A 16,109-nucleotide genomic window follows, 5' to 3' on the forward strand; every position below is an offset into this window, starting at 1 on the left:
CTGTTTTCCAAGCTTACATTTCAATAACACATATCAAATCACTAACAAAATCAGTACCCAGTGTTTTACTTCTGTCAGAGTTTCCTCCCACCTTTTAGGAAGACAATGAACATGTGAAATAAATAAATAAAGCTTTTAAAATCATGCAATTTACGCTTAACGCACAATGGTGTTAATTAAAGCTAACTGTTGCACTATTATTAGAAATACGCATTGTGAGAGGCAAGATTAGTACTTTTGATTTAGAACGACCCAGGTTCAATTCCAAAGCTGGAATAAATTAATTGAAATTAAATTTATTCCAAAAAAATGCAACTCTGTGGAAGTGGATGAATAACAGAAGCAGGATCTTTTTTGGTTCCATTTAGTAAGCAATTTCACTGACTTGACCTCAATGATGAATGCTGCATTTGCTGTGACAGCTTCACTTGAAACTAATCGTGCAATAAGTTGGCTCCTATTGTCAACATTAGCTAAAAATACCTGCTAGTATGTTATAAACTCAACTGTTCAGCACAAACGTGAACACAAGATAATTATTGCATTTTATGTAAGTGTTTGAGCAATCATAAATTAACAAAGATTCATAACTTTACTATCTCAGTCTGTAAACACCTCACAATAGACTTATTCAGAGCAGCACCATTACAGGTATGAAAGCGAGGCTGTGAGAGATAGACTTACCGTTTTATCAATGGCATCTGCCGTAAAAAGCAGTAGAAAGCTCCTAGATCACTTATAAATTTCCACAGCTTACGTTGTCTGGGTTTTTTTGTCTACTGAAATTCCTCAGAAAGATATTTTTGCAGTGTTTCTTCAGCAGAACAATCCAAAAACGCATTAAATAACAGTTCAACTCACTGAAGAGATGCTTGTCTAAACCTCACAGCCTCACTTTCATTCCCGTTAAAAATCAATGATAGCGCTGCACTGTAAAAATAAATAAATGCCTTAAATTTGTAAGTACAATAAACTTGGATATTTAAGTAATTTCAACTCAAATCACATTAAACCGACTTAAAAAATGAGTTGAATCTTGTATAACTTAAAACAAATAAAACAAAGTAAAAACATATATTGTCATAACTTATTGATCATCATTTTTTTTTTTTTACAGTGTGCTGTGAATAAGGTCAATGTGTGGCACACATCTTTGAAAAACCCATTGTACCCCATGCACATAACATGTTATACACTGGTCACCCTAGACAGAAAACACATTATTACCCTCAGCCTCCGTTCATATGCTGTGTAATTCCCTTTGGCCTGTTCACGTCTTTGTCTCCATTCTATCAGGCTGTGAGCTGGTTCCCCTGGCAACGTGATGTTGCACCTTCCGACTGTGGGATGGACGAGGCCTGCCGATGCCCCTGGCAACAACCCCGATGACACGGTTGGTTCAGTGCTGAGAGTAACATCCATCCCGCTGGCATATGTCACCCATAGAGAGCCGTCATCTCGAACACCGTACACACTAACAGAGTGTGCTGGACAGAGAGAAAGAGCAATATAAGATTAGAAGCATTACATTTATTACATATTTTGGGTGAACTATCCCTTTAAATGTGTCTGAAGTGTTCAAATACGTTTTGGGGCCACTGTATTTGACAAAACATTATTTGCAGATTCACACACACACATACATATACACTCTCTCACCTTGTCGAAGTGTGTAGATGGTGTTATCCGCAGAGTGGTTTGTAATTATAATAAAGTTTTCTCTGTTCGAGGCAGTGGCTTCCACTCTGACAGCTTTCTCCATGTTTCCATGGAAACTGCTGACCTCTCCAGTCGGCAAGGTCATGTTGATGAGGTGTCCGTCAGAGTTATACCTGCTCATGAACACACTTTCTGTTAGTCTGAGTGTGTGTGTGTGTGTGTGAGAGAAAGACTGTATTAAAGTTTAAATTAGTGAGTGTAAATGCATGTGTATGTAAGAGAGTTTAAAGGGGTCATATCATGCATTTTTTCATTTTATTTTTCCCCGACGACATTTGAAACAGTTGTCAAGGCTTCGTGTGCCATAATTTAGTTGTTCATGACAATTTTCCATCCACTCTCTGACCTTTACAACAGCAGTAAACAGGCTGTTTTTTGCTGCCGTGCCTTTAAGACCTCTGTACAGTATAAACGCCCTCTTCGCATGCGAAATGAGAAATGCTTTGCTTCACTTACATACGGCCTGGGTTTGCTGCTGGGTCCAATATAGCCTAGTTCATGCTGCTGCATTCTTCAATAACGGCCTCTTTGCAAAGACTGAATTACATTGTGACAGGATCATAAAACAATCCACTGAAATGTGCTGGACTGTGAAGGTGGACCTTCAATGATCAGGGACCTTGTTAAAAATAAACTTCAGTCACACTTTCCTAAAGTGTGACATCCAGAAGGATGTTTTCATTGTTAGTTAAACAAAACTTGGAATATCAGTATCTGTTTTTTAAAGGATAAAGTGTCAATTCAGCTTGTTCCTCGTTACCTTGCTGTGACTGTTTAAAAAAAAACAAAAATGGTCACACTTCAGATTAGGGTCCAATTCTCATTATTAACTATGACCTTTGCCTCAATAAACTCCTAATTACTGCTTATTGATAGTTAGTAAGGTAGTTGCCACGTTTAGATATTGGGTAGAATTAGGGATGTAGAATATGGTCTTGCAGAATAATGAACAGCGAATATCCTAATAATATGCATGCTAATAAGCAACTAGTTAATAGTGACAATTGGACCCTAAAGTGTTACCACAAAAACAAAAAACAAACATGTGCCACTGACATGTAAATGTGGTGGTCGTCTTAATTAATCTCATAATTCCAATAAATGGTTGTTTTGGCTGTGTGACCTGGCTTAACACTCTTCACAAGTTCTGATATTAATGCACCAATGTTCTGACATGTATGCATAAATGGTACCTTTTAAAAATGTGTATTTGTCCTTTTATTTTGTCTGGTGACTTTTTCTTTATTTTTAGAGTTAGTATTTTTAAAATCATTATAGATAATGTAAAAAAACATTACATTTTTGATTATCTCACTGCTGTGACAATTCTTCAGCATCCCACCACCCCTGAACTCCACCTATGCTTCTATTCATTCATTACTAACCTCATTATTAAGTAGTCCAGGGGTTATTAAGAGCTTTAGTCGAGTCCTGTCTTTGACAGCAAGCCAAATCTGTTTACCTTCATTATACGCAGGGATTAGGGAACTCATGAACACTGTGCCAAGCACAAGGACACAGTTTTATTCAACCGTAGTTTCCCTTGATGGACTTTTTTCAGTCTGTCTACATTTTAAGAAATAAAAAATGTAACTCATCTATATACACGGCAGCTTAAACAGCTAATTAAATAAACTAAATGTCTAAATGACAATTACCAAAAGGTTATAGGATAGAAAACATCATTATCTCAAGATAAAAGTCAATGTGAAGTCCCTGAAAAGACAGAAAAACAAAGTGTGGGTGTAGATACATTATAAAGATGAAAGTTAAAATCTGCTGAGCACCATAGAGGAACAGACGACTTGACATTTGATTCTGTGTGGCGGCTCATGGACGGTCGTGTGATATTATGAGGGGGTGAAGCACATGTGACATGTTTCATTTCTCTTTCTCCATTTCTAAATCCGTATTTAGAACTAAACAACTCGAGCTTCTTCATCTTCTCTGTCCCTGTTTTATTTATGTCTAATCAATGTCAATGCCAAATTAAACCATATACTTGTGTCTTGCCACCCACACTTGATGTAAAAGAATAAAAGCTTTCATTTGAGCTTTCAAAGGCCTGCGGTTTAGATCAAGAGACATCGTTGTTCTCCTGTATACTCAAAATGTTGTGTCTGCTTGAAATGCAGGTTTCTTCCTCATCTACTTCAACATCTTAGGGAGATTTCCTTTCCTCGCTCACTGGGGGGTTGTAAGCCACTATTTTTCCTTTCCTTTTATCTCCTTTATTTTTCTATTTTCTGTAAAGCTGCTCTGGAACATTGTGTATTGCAAAAAGCGCTATACAAATAAACCTGAATTGAAAAGGGACTAAATGGATTGACTGTGCAGGCATAAGCACCTAATCCACACGGTTTATGATACTGTATTCTCATTACAACTCTTCTGAAATCTTATTCTAAAACTTTTATTTCAACATTTTCAGATTTCTACATGTACAGGTCGTTGCTATGCGGTTGCTAAGGTGTTTTGAGCAGTGGGAGCCAACAGTAATAGTGATGCTCACCTTAGCAAGCACAACTAATACGGCTATGTGTCAAAACTTAATGAGCTGCCTACCTGACAGCATTTTTGGGCATCACAGGCACATTTGAACGTTAGAATCGATCATTTGAATGCCTTCGTCGTGCTTCACTGGTTGCCAGACACTCGCATCAAGACACAAATGCTTGCATATTGAGCAGCCTCTCACTTTTGCAAATCAAATCACAAGGCAGCACAAAATCAATTTCCCAAAATTTCACTATTCCTCTAAATGATCGTCTCGACCCGAACCTCTTGGCACCTTCAAAAAAAAAAAGAAAAAAAAAAGAAAGAAAGAAATAATAATAACAATTATAAAGTGAGGGTCTCAAACTTGAAATGACTTGGGGACCACCAGCTAAGTGGAGGGCCAGTTGAAGTGTTTTTACAGCCATGTATTTTGAGTTGACCGGCTCATCTGTTCCTCATACCTTGCATAACTGCACGTTTAGTTGACTAATGACGCCCGAGATTGTATTCCTGCAATTTTCTTTCTGCAGATCGGCCAGGTAGCCGGCAAATTAATAAACCAGAAACATCACAAGCTGGCTTTGATGTAACAATTGATTCAATACTCTTAATGCACTTATTCTTTCTAAAAAATCAAAACAAGAATAATTAATAAATAACTAAATAAATCTTAAACTACTCATTACTGTCTCCCTTACAGCTGTATTGTAACTTAAACATTTCTAAGTCACTTTGAATAGAGGCTAAATTAACAACTGCATAAGGTAAAATGCCTATAATTCCCCAAAATTAAGTTTAGAAAGGCAGTTTACTAGGTTTTGAGCTTTTTCTGAGCACTTTCTAACGCAAGTCATTACTGCATGCAGATCAGATCTGAGAAATTCTCTGAACCGGAGGCGCTTGTTGACGAGTTTGGAACACCTACGTTGGCGCATATTCTGCTTTGAGGTATGTTTCTGAAATATTCAGTACTTACTACTTCTGGATGAAGGGAACTGATCAAAGTCAACACACCATCCTTCAGTGCTGTGTGCACAACAGAACGTAGCAATATAATTTAAATGAGCTTCCACAGTGTTGCAGAATAAGCTACAGGCATCTAGCCAGGATAAAAAGTTGCATATGAACCCATTTAAAATTGATAAACATATGAACTAAAATGGTAACACTCTAGAATAAAATTTAATTAATCAACATTAGTTTCACTTAGTTAACGTTATCACAAACTAACAACAGACAGTTCTTTTTACTCTATTAATTATTCTAGGTTAATGTTAATTTCTACAAATACTAATAATTTTCACTTTTGAATTATAATATTACATATTTCTTTATTTAATTTATTTATTTTGTGTATCTGTGTTTTGTTTCATTCCACTTTTTTAAAGACATTATACAAGAAAAGTTATAATATAACTTGAAATGTATTTAAATAAATTAAAAATAAACAGAATATAATAAATGCTGCTAAAATTTGTTTATTGTTTGCTCACGATACCTATGCATTAACTAATGTTAAGGGATAGCAATTGTAAAGTGTTACAACCCAAGAAATATTGCTTTCTGATATTATCATTTACAATTATTTCATAACAAAATTCAATTCATAAAACATAAGTTAATGCATTCATTTTAATGGGCAGTATTTTTTTATATAATAATATTTAAATAAATTAACAATTATTAGGATTGATAAATGCTGTTAAAATTCTTGCTGTTTATTGTTAGTTTATGATACCTATTCAATAAATGTTAACGCAAAGCAAGCATAAAGTGTTACCACTCACAAAAAAAAGAAAAAAAGAGGCTGCTTTCTGTTTCTATTGTTTAGAAATCGGCTTTTGGTTATTGTGCATTACAGGACATAAACTAAACTATGATTTTGGCACCTCTAGCCTGAACCATATGGTGTCAGTTTAGTGTTTGAATATGGTTTAGTAAGTGCCAGCAGGGGGCAGTGTCTCACAACAGACCGAACACAGGCATGTGATCCGCCTCAACACTACACCATGAGCTGCATGAGAACGTGTATGTGTGTGTGTGTGTGTGTGTGTGTGTGTGTGTGTGTGTGTAAACACAGTGTGTGAAAGGTCACCGAGTTGATCAAACAAAAAGGAGAGAAAGAGAGAGAGGAAAAGAAGCCCCTGACATTTTCACACTAAATTAGAACTTGCAGCTCAGTCTCACAAATCCCTGAAAATGCCCATGCAAACAGTTTACACACATGCACACACACTCACAGGTACCCAGGCTCTTTCATAGTGAAATCAAAAGAGGATACAGAGTTCTTTTCTTTATTGGATAGATTAAGGCTGAGTGATTTTCATTGCAGCAGAAAAACACGCAGCTTGAGAAATCGAACTACTGCACTCTTTCAAACGATCTCGGGTAACACTGCCGATCAGACTCTATTAGATTATTTTCCTTCTGATAAATTCTAATAAAGCGTGATTAAACTAGGCGCAGGTAAAGATTAATCTATGCTGGAAGAATTTTTTTTTTATATACAGTAGAAACGTGCCACTCTTCCTGCTGATGAAATGGCCTTAGACTATCAGAGTGTGCAAGTGAGGCTGTGTGGCATGACAGCAGCCGAAATAGACTCTAAGGGAAGCTACGACAGGATATGACACATGAAAACAAAGACAGATCGCGCTATCGTGCGCACCTATAAATCAAGCAATGCAGCGCACTCTCCTGATGAGAGAGAGATAGACAAAAGGAGGGTAAAAGAAGGGCATCACTTACTCGTAGACAGTAGTCCAGCCGTTCTCATTGCTGATGGTAGCGAGCAGCCCAGTGTTGCCGTAGTAACTGAGCTGTGCGAGGTCGTGCGCGAGAGCCGAGATGCGCTTCAGCATCCCGGCATTGCTGATGGTCAGCCAGTAAACCTGGCCGCCCGGGGCTACGAGCCACAGGGGCACGCCATTAGCATCCCGCCGCAACTGCGCTATCGTGCCCTCCCTGCTTGCTATGCTGCTCAGGTGGCCCTCGAGGGTATATGTGAAGTTGAGCAAGTAGTCCCCGGTTACCAAGCTGAGGGTGAACAGGTGAGTACCATTTGGACTGAACAGGTAGAGCTCTTGATCTGCCACCGAGGTGAGCTCGAACAGCCCCTCGGGAGTGAGCTGTGGATGGTTAGCGGTGAGCCGACGTATACGCACATTCCCGAGGTCAGCGATGTAGAGGGAGCCATTAGGAGAAACTGCCAGAGATGAGGGAGACTTCAGCTTGGCGTCGCGAGCGTAACCTCCATCACCTAGGGACAATTTCATGGAGAGAATGAGAAAGAGAAGGGATAAAAAAAGAGGAAGTCTAGTTCATTAGGCATTCAGTGTTGGGCTTAACGATTAAACCTCAGAGACCCACTGCAGTAAAAGTGCAACACTCTTCTACATCAGTTAAATAATAAAGTTTTTTTTTGTACAAATTAAATCTGCATTCAACAGAGGCATCCAGGGCTATTAAATGTGTCACACCAACAAGTTTGGCAGGAAAATATTTACAAATTGAATCTCCCAGCATGCCAAAGTCAAACTACATAACTGCCCACTTTCACACTGCTGACAATTTAAAAAAAAAAACATTGACCTGTATTATGTAATAATATGCAATATGCTGTGTTTTTACTTCAAAATTGAATGAATGAAAGAAAAAGATAGAAATATTCTTCAGAAGTTTGGGGTCAGCAAGTTTTTTTTTAATGTTTTTTTGACAGAAGCCTCTAATGCGCACCAATGCTGCATTTATTAGATCAAAAATACAGTTAAAACAGTAATATTGTGAAATATTATTCAATTTTAAAATAACTATTTTCTATTTTAATTATGTAATTTATTCCTGTGGTGTCAAAACTGAATTTTCAGCTTCATTAGTCCAGTCTTTAGTGTCACATGATCCTTCAGTAATCATAATATGCTGATTTGATGCTCAAGAAACATTTCTTATTATGAGAGTATTACACATCAGTGCTGCTTCATTTTTTTGTGGAAACCATGATACATTGTTTTTCATGATTCTTTTATGAATAGAAAGTTTTATAGAAAACATTATAAATGTCTTTGTTGTCATTTTTTGATCAATTCAATGCATCCTTACTGAGTAAAAATATTAATTTCCCTAAAAAATATTTTGAACGGTAGTGTATATTGTCCCAAAAGGGAAATTTGTCTTGCAGTACACGTACACTAAACATTGTCATATAAATTTATAGCAATAAATAATATATAACAATATTATAATACAAAAACATTTCATATTGAGTAAATCATGGATAAACTATTCTTGATGATTTTCAACATAGGCAAATAAAACATTAGCATGGGTAAGAGGGCCGTTCTCAGATGAACGTACTCAAGTTTCAGGCATCTAGCTTACTGGAAAGGCTTTTATAGAAGTCAATGCAACTGCACTGCCTGCCTGTATACATTTTGAAGTAATTCTTCCAGCATTATGACATTTTAGAGGAATGTATATATAAAGGAATTCTCTAAAGCTAAATTTGTATACTATATTAGAACAGTGGTGAAATTTTGCTATTTTTCAAGTCACATTTAAGACAAAATATGCATTAAAAACTTGTGATTTTTATAACCAGTTGCTTACAAAAAAAAAAGGTTCAACATGGAAAAATAATACATCATCAGTATGAACAACCTCTCTGAGGGTTATAGTAAATCACTGTGTTTAGCACTGAAATGTATGTTTGTCTCACCTGAGAAACACTCGCAGTTGGGATCAATCTTACAATCGCATTCACTGGTCGCACCCGCGATTACAACCATTTCTCCATTTGTAGACACTTCTTGTACGCGGCTATGCTTCCGGTCGTCGGTTTCGGCGATGTACAAAGCCCCTTGGTGGCTGACGGCAATAGCTTTTGCTCCTTCCAGCACAGACCGCACCGCTGTTTTCCCCAGAATCACCGGTTCAATACTGGCCATGGGGCAATGGATGGGTCGTCCAGCAACCACTCGCACCTGCTGGGACTCGCTCACCTGGAGCACAAGGTTATTATCAAGAACGTAGAGAGAGTTATCCAGCGGACTCACTGCCAGGTCTGTGGGCCACTCTAAACGCACCTGTGGATACACAAATGTATATTATTAACTGCTATGAAGCTGCAAAGTGTGATTTTCATCATAACAGATTTCACAGCCACTCTCATCTGCTTATGGCCAATCAGATGTACTCTCAGCAGCTGACAGAAAAACAGACAATCTCATTTTGACTGTTATTATACTGATTTACATACAGTAATATCAGTGGACAGCACTGTTTTACATTATATACACAGGGAAGACATGAATCATGGGAGAATGTAAAAAATACAGCGCGTGATGGGTCCCAAACAAGTTAAGATGAGGAATAGCTTGATATCACACTGTGACTTGTATTGTGTGGACATGGTTTGGATTTACATAAGAGAGCGAGCAGAAAACTATTCTCTGCAAACTGTCGCACGCCGGTCATCTGGAGGTGGAAACGCCAAAACTACTTTTCGCCACTGGAGGTGGAAAAACCTCTTATACCAAAAAAAAAGAAGTCCGCTAAACTATGAGAGCCAAAAGATGTCGCTTGCATCCACTGATCCATTTAACAACGTTAGTTTTGCTGCTTTCAGTCTTTTGTTTTGAACTCACGTGATACATAATGCAAAGTTGCTTTTGTTTATTTATTAAAATATATATGCCTTTCAGACCTGATTCTTTTATACCGAGCAAAAATATAAAAAAAAATTATCTACTTGATATTTGCTCTTCTCCAATGTAGAAGTGAGTATAAAAACAAGATTTGTGCAAACTCATTATTTTTTTATTTTTATGTCCAGTATATTGGGCATAACATATACGTTTAAATGTATACAGTATGTGAATTAGTTTGGAAGATTTTGAAAAGAATACACATACTGTAATAATGAGCAATCCAATAAGAATGTAGAAAAAAGGTAAGATGATAAGATGAAGTCTTGTTTGATGCTTGCAATGGATGTATCTAAGTATGTGTGTATATGTCTGTGTGTTTGTGAGCACTTGCCGATTAATTTGATAATTATAAAACTGTGCATTGTCGAATTAAGGCATCAGAGTGTGTGGAGTGTGTGTTGCTGCTGTGTATTCTCTCTCATATCACATTCACTGTTTCTGTCTCACTAAAACCAATGAAAAAAGTGAATGACAGCTTATAGCCACTTTGAGGACAAATAAAATCATATTGTTAATAATAGTAAACATGAATGTTAATTGAACGTTAAAATTAGAATTTCTGGCTCTGTATTTTAACATTGAAATGTTTGTACAAATTTCCCAACATGGCACACAACTAAGTTGTGTGTTCCTGCTGATATACAACACCTGATGTCCATTGCGATGGACATTAAACTTTAAAAAAAATGCATGTGTTCTAAAACTCTGAAAGATCTTCTAATTAACTTTGAATATTATCACTTGATACTATTAATATTATAATAGGTTTAAGTTGATGAGGCTGGCATGAACATAAATTAGCATTTAAAGTTCCCCTGTAGTCAATCATTTAATCCCTTAAAACTCATCTTTGATCACCAAAATTACATATTTAAACGTTTTTTTTTCCTGTGATTGAATGATTGATTGAATGTAACTCTACACCCTTGCTTCATTTAATATACGTGGATCAGTGAATATGCAAATTGGCCCCACCTCCACTCACTCACACCAGCTCAGAGATCCACTCGGTCAACTTTAGTCAAGTTACTGTAGTAATGCTGCGCAATGGTATCGCTCATTACAATGTCGGACACATAATGGTAATTAATATGATTACCCTTTTGCTTGACTACATCAAACAGCTAATAATGTGTTGCTAATGTAACACAAACCATGTTCCCATTCACCATCTCAGAGTCAGACAGCTGCCTTCCAAAAATCAACATCCTTAGAAAGGCTTTAAACAAATTAGAACGTCAGTGGAGAAAGGCATATTGTTAATCATAACATTGTAATAAACATCACATACATAATTAAGCCGCTATTCTGATACATATACATGATTTTATCATATCAACAGAAAAATATACTGGGATAACCTGGCTTCTCTTGAGACTCCACTGCTTCAAAGAATAGTTAATGATATGCTAAAGCTGCCCTGCTCGACTGGTTACAAGGTAGTTTGAGGCGTAAGAAACACCAGAGATTTCAAACCCTGTTTTTGAGACGGTCTTTAAATCACTGCAGTTATAGGGAGAAAATAATCAGCAATGGTGTTGTGACTTATGAATTTGCACATGGTTTGTCATAAAGCATATTAAAAACACCACATAGACATATAGACATATAGGGCCCTATTTTAACGATCTGAAATGCAAGTGTCAAAGCGCAAAGCGCAAGTAACTTTGTGGGCGGGTCTTGGCGCTGTTGCTATTTTCCCGGCGGGATAAATGACTCTTGCGCCAGGCGCAAATCTAAAATGGGTTGTTCTGAAGCAGCTTCATTATTCATAGGTGTGGTTTGGGCGTAACGTGAAATAAACCAATCAGAGCGTCATCTCACATTCCCTTTAAGAGCAGGCGCGCTTTGTTCTAAAGCGGATTCCTATTATAACGGCGGTTTTGCCAGGCGCGCGCCAGGAGCGGTTCACAGCCAAGGAGAGCAACGCTCTCGTCAGGGAGGTTGGAGATGGAGAAACCCACCCAAATTAACTTTGGTTAAAAAGGCGTATGATAATTTGGGTAAATCTGTAAGCTAGATGTATGCTTTTATAATAAATTGTCTATCTATCTATCTATCTATCTATCTATCTATCTATCTATCTATCTATCTATCTATCTATCTATCTATCTATCTATCTATCTATCTATCTATCTATCTATCTATCTATCTATCTATCTATCTATCTTAATAATGTATGATTTGCAAAAATGAAAACTGCTGCCTCTGTGTAGATGAGAGAATCAAAGTGTATGCGCGTTGTGCACACGCTTCATTGATATACGCCCTAAAAATAGCATATGAATAACATGCGCAACGCGCCACTGACTTTAAACTATTTTTTCCTGGTTAGTGGCGCAATTGTTTTCTAAACCTGCAAAATAGCATGAAGGAACGTTTGCGCCGGAACACTCCTCCTTTTTTGCGCTGAACCGCCCAGGGAGCGCAAGTTCATTCCCTAGTTTAGCGACGTGCTTCTGTGGAGGGAAAAACGCACTTTGCGCGGGTGCAAAATAGGAATGATACATGCGTCGTTGTACAAAGTCAATTGCGCTGGGTGCAAGATAGGGCCCATAGTCTTTTGTGATGCTTGAAGCTCAATCAGATTAAGTTAGGGGTCATCTTTATTGTGACTGGTTGCTCAGGGATCAATCAGTAACCCCCTGTATATGTATATACTGTATATATATATATATATATATATATATATATATATAAAAACAATAAAAAAATACCCCCTGGGCTATCTGCACCTCTGATATAAACCATTTACCTGTTAAATTACCTGTAAAAATAACTATACTATGATATATACCATTACCGTGATACTATTTTAGTCATGCCACCCAGTCCTAATGTGCAGCTAGGTAAAGAAAAAAAAAAAACACGTCCTGGTTGTGTGTGTGTCCACGGCTGCCCGACAGTCGGACAGTATTGAGTGTGAAGTGTGTCATATCCCAGGCATGCTAGGAATTATGCAGATTTCAGTGCTTCTTTTACCCAGTGGCCTGCGGCACCTCATTTTCCCTTCTCTCTCTCTCTCCCTATCTCTCCTCACTGTCTGATTCTTATTCACACACAACACACCCCACCGGATGAACTGTGAAGAAGTGCAGTGTGTGTGTGTGTGTGTGTGTGTAGATCGGATCGAGAAAGAGAGAGAGAGAATGAAAGAGAAATCAAGGGACAGTCTGCCAAAAATTGATGCTATTCAGGAGCGGGAAGAATTGTGTCTGACTTTGAAGGGAGAGCGGGCCTGCAGATTTAATGAGGACACACTGAGTTAAACTGCAGGGGGAGAGAGAGACAGAACGAGAGTGTAAAATAGATTTTTAAGAGCACTTTAAGAGAAAGATGTGGAATTGCCTTATGTTTGAGAAAAGCTTTACGATTTTAGTGTTCGAAATGGATGGAGAAAGGCTGAAACCTCAAAGGAGGGAGAGAGAACGAGAGAGAGAGGAAGAGAGATAAAAGAAAAGTAAGGATGTTGCTGCAAGCTGTATAATGTAACTCTGTAGCACCAGAGAGACCTTCGGTATCAGCACTTTCTCACTCTAAAGGTGAACAGCGAAAAGTGTGTTTGAGTGAATCCTGTGGAGCTGAAGAAAAAGGTTGAAAGAAAGAGACAGAGAAGGAGAGAAAGAGAGGTTGGTCCAGACTCTCGCTGTGTGGGGTGTGTATGATGGGTTTCCTTCATCTTTCAGTTCTTCAGCGTCTGTGTGCTGTTATTCACTTCATTTATGTGAGCATGTGAGAAGTCGGAGACAGATCATTTTTCTGACGTCTGCACACAAACAGAAAGTTAATAGATTGTCTGCCTATAAGAAGTTAACAGCGGTAAAATAAACTGACAAGAGTTAGGTCCTATCTAAGAAATATTTTGAGATATCTTGAAATATATTATCAAAAAATGTGTACATTTATGAGTTTATAAAATGTATAGGGCTGGGTAAAAGTACAGATTTTCCAATTAACCGTTAACTTAATTTGAACGATCCCAATATTGATTCTTAAATTCAACAAGTTCTACCTTTTTTCAGTGTATGTTTTAATTGTACAGCAGCGACCTAAAACATATGTGTATTGCGTTCTGCTGAACTAATGCACTCAAATGCATAATTTAGGCCATTGTTACGTTTCAAAATGAATATTTTTCTTGCAACGGTGTGTTTACGCACCACTTCTCAGCAGCAGTGTCGAATCTTTGCAGCACGGCAAAAGAAATCATGTCTTACCTGACTAATGAACATGAATGCAGTCTGTTTTTGAATGTGATGCAACAAAAACACTGTATATAAATAACAGAAAGAAGTATCTTTCTATTGAGTTTTCCTTGTGTGTTTCATGCAAAGACAAGACAGTCAAGACTAGGGTTGGGTATCGGTTGGGTTTTATCCGATACCAGTACCTACTCGGTATTTTTCAAACGGTTCCGGTGCTTAAACGGTTCTTGAAACGGTACTTAACAAAACTAAACCGCACACACTTTATCAAAAAAATAATACCTGTGTGTGTGTGTGTGTGTGTGTGTGTGTGTGTGTGTGTGTGTGTGTGTGTGTGTGTGTGTGTGTGTGTGTGATTTTCTGAAAAAGATTTTCTGATTTCTGATTAAATGAAAAATTGTGCTGTTTAAAAGGCTACTGATGTAGCCGATAACACTTGAGTTAACATCAAAATTTTGTCTTCTCATATTATGACTTTTACAAAACAGAGAAATATCTGACACTGAGCAGAAATATTTAACACACACAGTATAGCCTCATATAAATATACTTGATATTGATATACTTCATACTTGATATGCAAGATTTGCAGTTGGCATTAAAATATTAGACTTATCCGAAGAGGAACACTGGCAGCTGAACTTGAACTTTAGTCAGGCGTGTCAGAGGTTTTGGGTTCTAATCCGCATTCGTAGTTTTTTTTTTTTTTTTACGATTATGCTCATCAGTGGTTGTATATCAAGCAGGGACACTTTGTGTCCATTATAATTTGTGATTTCACCAGAATGAATAGATAGGCGTCGTCTAGGGCTTAAAGGGATACTCCACTTTAAAATGAAAATTCTGTCATCATATACTCACCCTCATGTTGTTTCAAACCTGTATGAATTTCTTTCTTCTGCTGAACAGAAAGGAATATATTTAGAATAATATCAGTAACCAGACAGTTTCTGGTCTCATTGACTTCCATAGGCTAGTAGGAAAAAAAATACTATGTAAGTAAATGAGACCAGAAACTGTCTGGTTACTGATATTATTCTAAATATCTTCCTTTCTGTTCAGCAGAAGAAAGAAATTCATAAAGAATTGAAACAACATGAGGGTGAGTATATGATGACAGAATTTTCATTTTAAAGTGGAGTATCCCTTTAAATCAAACTTCATTCACGCACATATGAAACCCTTGCATACACATAGGCCTACTAAGTAGTCATACATGTATACTGCTGAATGCTCAAACTAATATGAAATGCTCAACATCACATCTAAAGTCGCTCACGCACAAACACGCAAACTCTACACACACGAGACGCGCGGAAATATCCGCGCATACTCATCTGAGACGCGAGCACACACACACACACACACACACACACAAACTCTCCGCGCACATAATCATATAGACGGCGCCTCATAAATAGATCGATCTCCGCAACGAAGCGCGCGTCCGAGTGACAGTGCGCGAGCCACAAGAGAAAACACTGTATCCGCGCCACTGATCGCAGCGGCAACGAGCACTTTGATCACTTGATTTAAAAAACGCATTTCAGCGCAAAATCGCCTCTTATTTAACAAACGAACTAAATTAATGCTCGCTCTGCTGGTTAACTGGAGATGTTATTGGATCATTCGTGCCGCGAGATGTTTTATAGGGGGCGGTAAAAAACGTCAGGCACCGAAATCAGGCACCGAAAGTTTCGTTCTTATTCGGTCTGGTTACTACCGTTTACGTCGGAACCGGTTCCCTATTGGAACCGGGTCTCGGTACCCAACCCTAGTCAAGACGATCACTTTAGCCCGATTAACAAACAAATGACGGTTCTTTTCAGTGAATCAACAATATACAGCATCACCAGTGTTAGTCTGTTTAACAAATGTCTCTAAAGAATGGGGTCTTTTTTTGTCAATTAAAAACATACAGCACAACCAGCGTTACTCTGAAAATGAACAAATGACTCTTATGAGACGGTTCTTTTTAGTG

The 16,109-nt window shown here is 37.7% G+C and overlaps 1 protein-coding gene across 1 annotated transcript in view; it reads right to left on the bottom strand.

Annotated features, from left to right (window-relative positions):
- The window catches only part of tenm1 (teneurin transmembrane protein 1), a 176,975-nt gene that overhangs the window by 14,590 nt on the left and 146,276 nt on the right, over positions 1-16,109 (bottom strand). The window contains exons 24-27 of the mRNA XM_081367090.1: positions 8,933-9,299; positions 6,967-7,477; positions 1,660-1,832; positions 1,228-1,487 (exon numbers count right to left, since the gene is read on the bottom strand). Coding sequence (XP_081223216.1) covers positions 1,228-1,487; positions 1,660-1,832; positions 6,967-7,477; positions 8,933-9,299 — 1,311 coding nt within the window. The remainder of the gene's footprint in view (positions 1-1,227; positions 1,488-1,659; positions 1,833-6,966; positions 7,478-8,932; positions 9,300-16,109) is intronic.

The sequence above is a fragment of the Scardinius erythrophthalmus genome (assembly GCF_964197995.2).
Source record: "Scardinius erythrophthalmus genome assembly, chromosome: 5".
Classification (NCBI taxonomy): Eukaryota; Metazoa; Chordata; class Actinopteri; order Cypriniformes; family Leuciscidae; genus Scardinius; species Scardinius erythrophthalmus.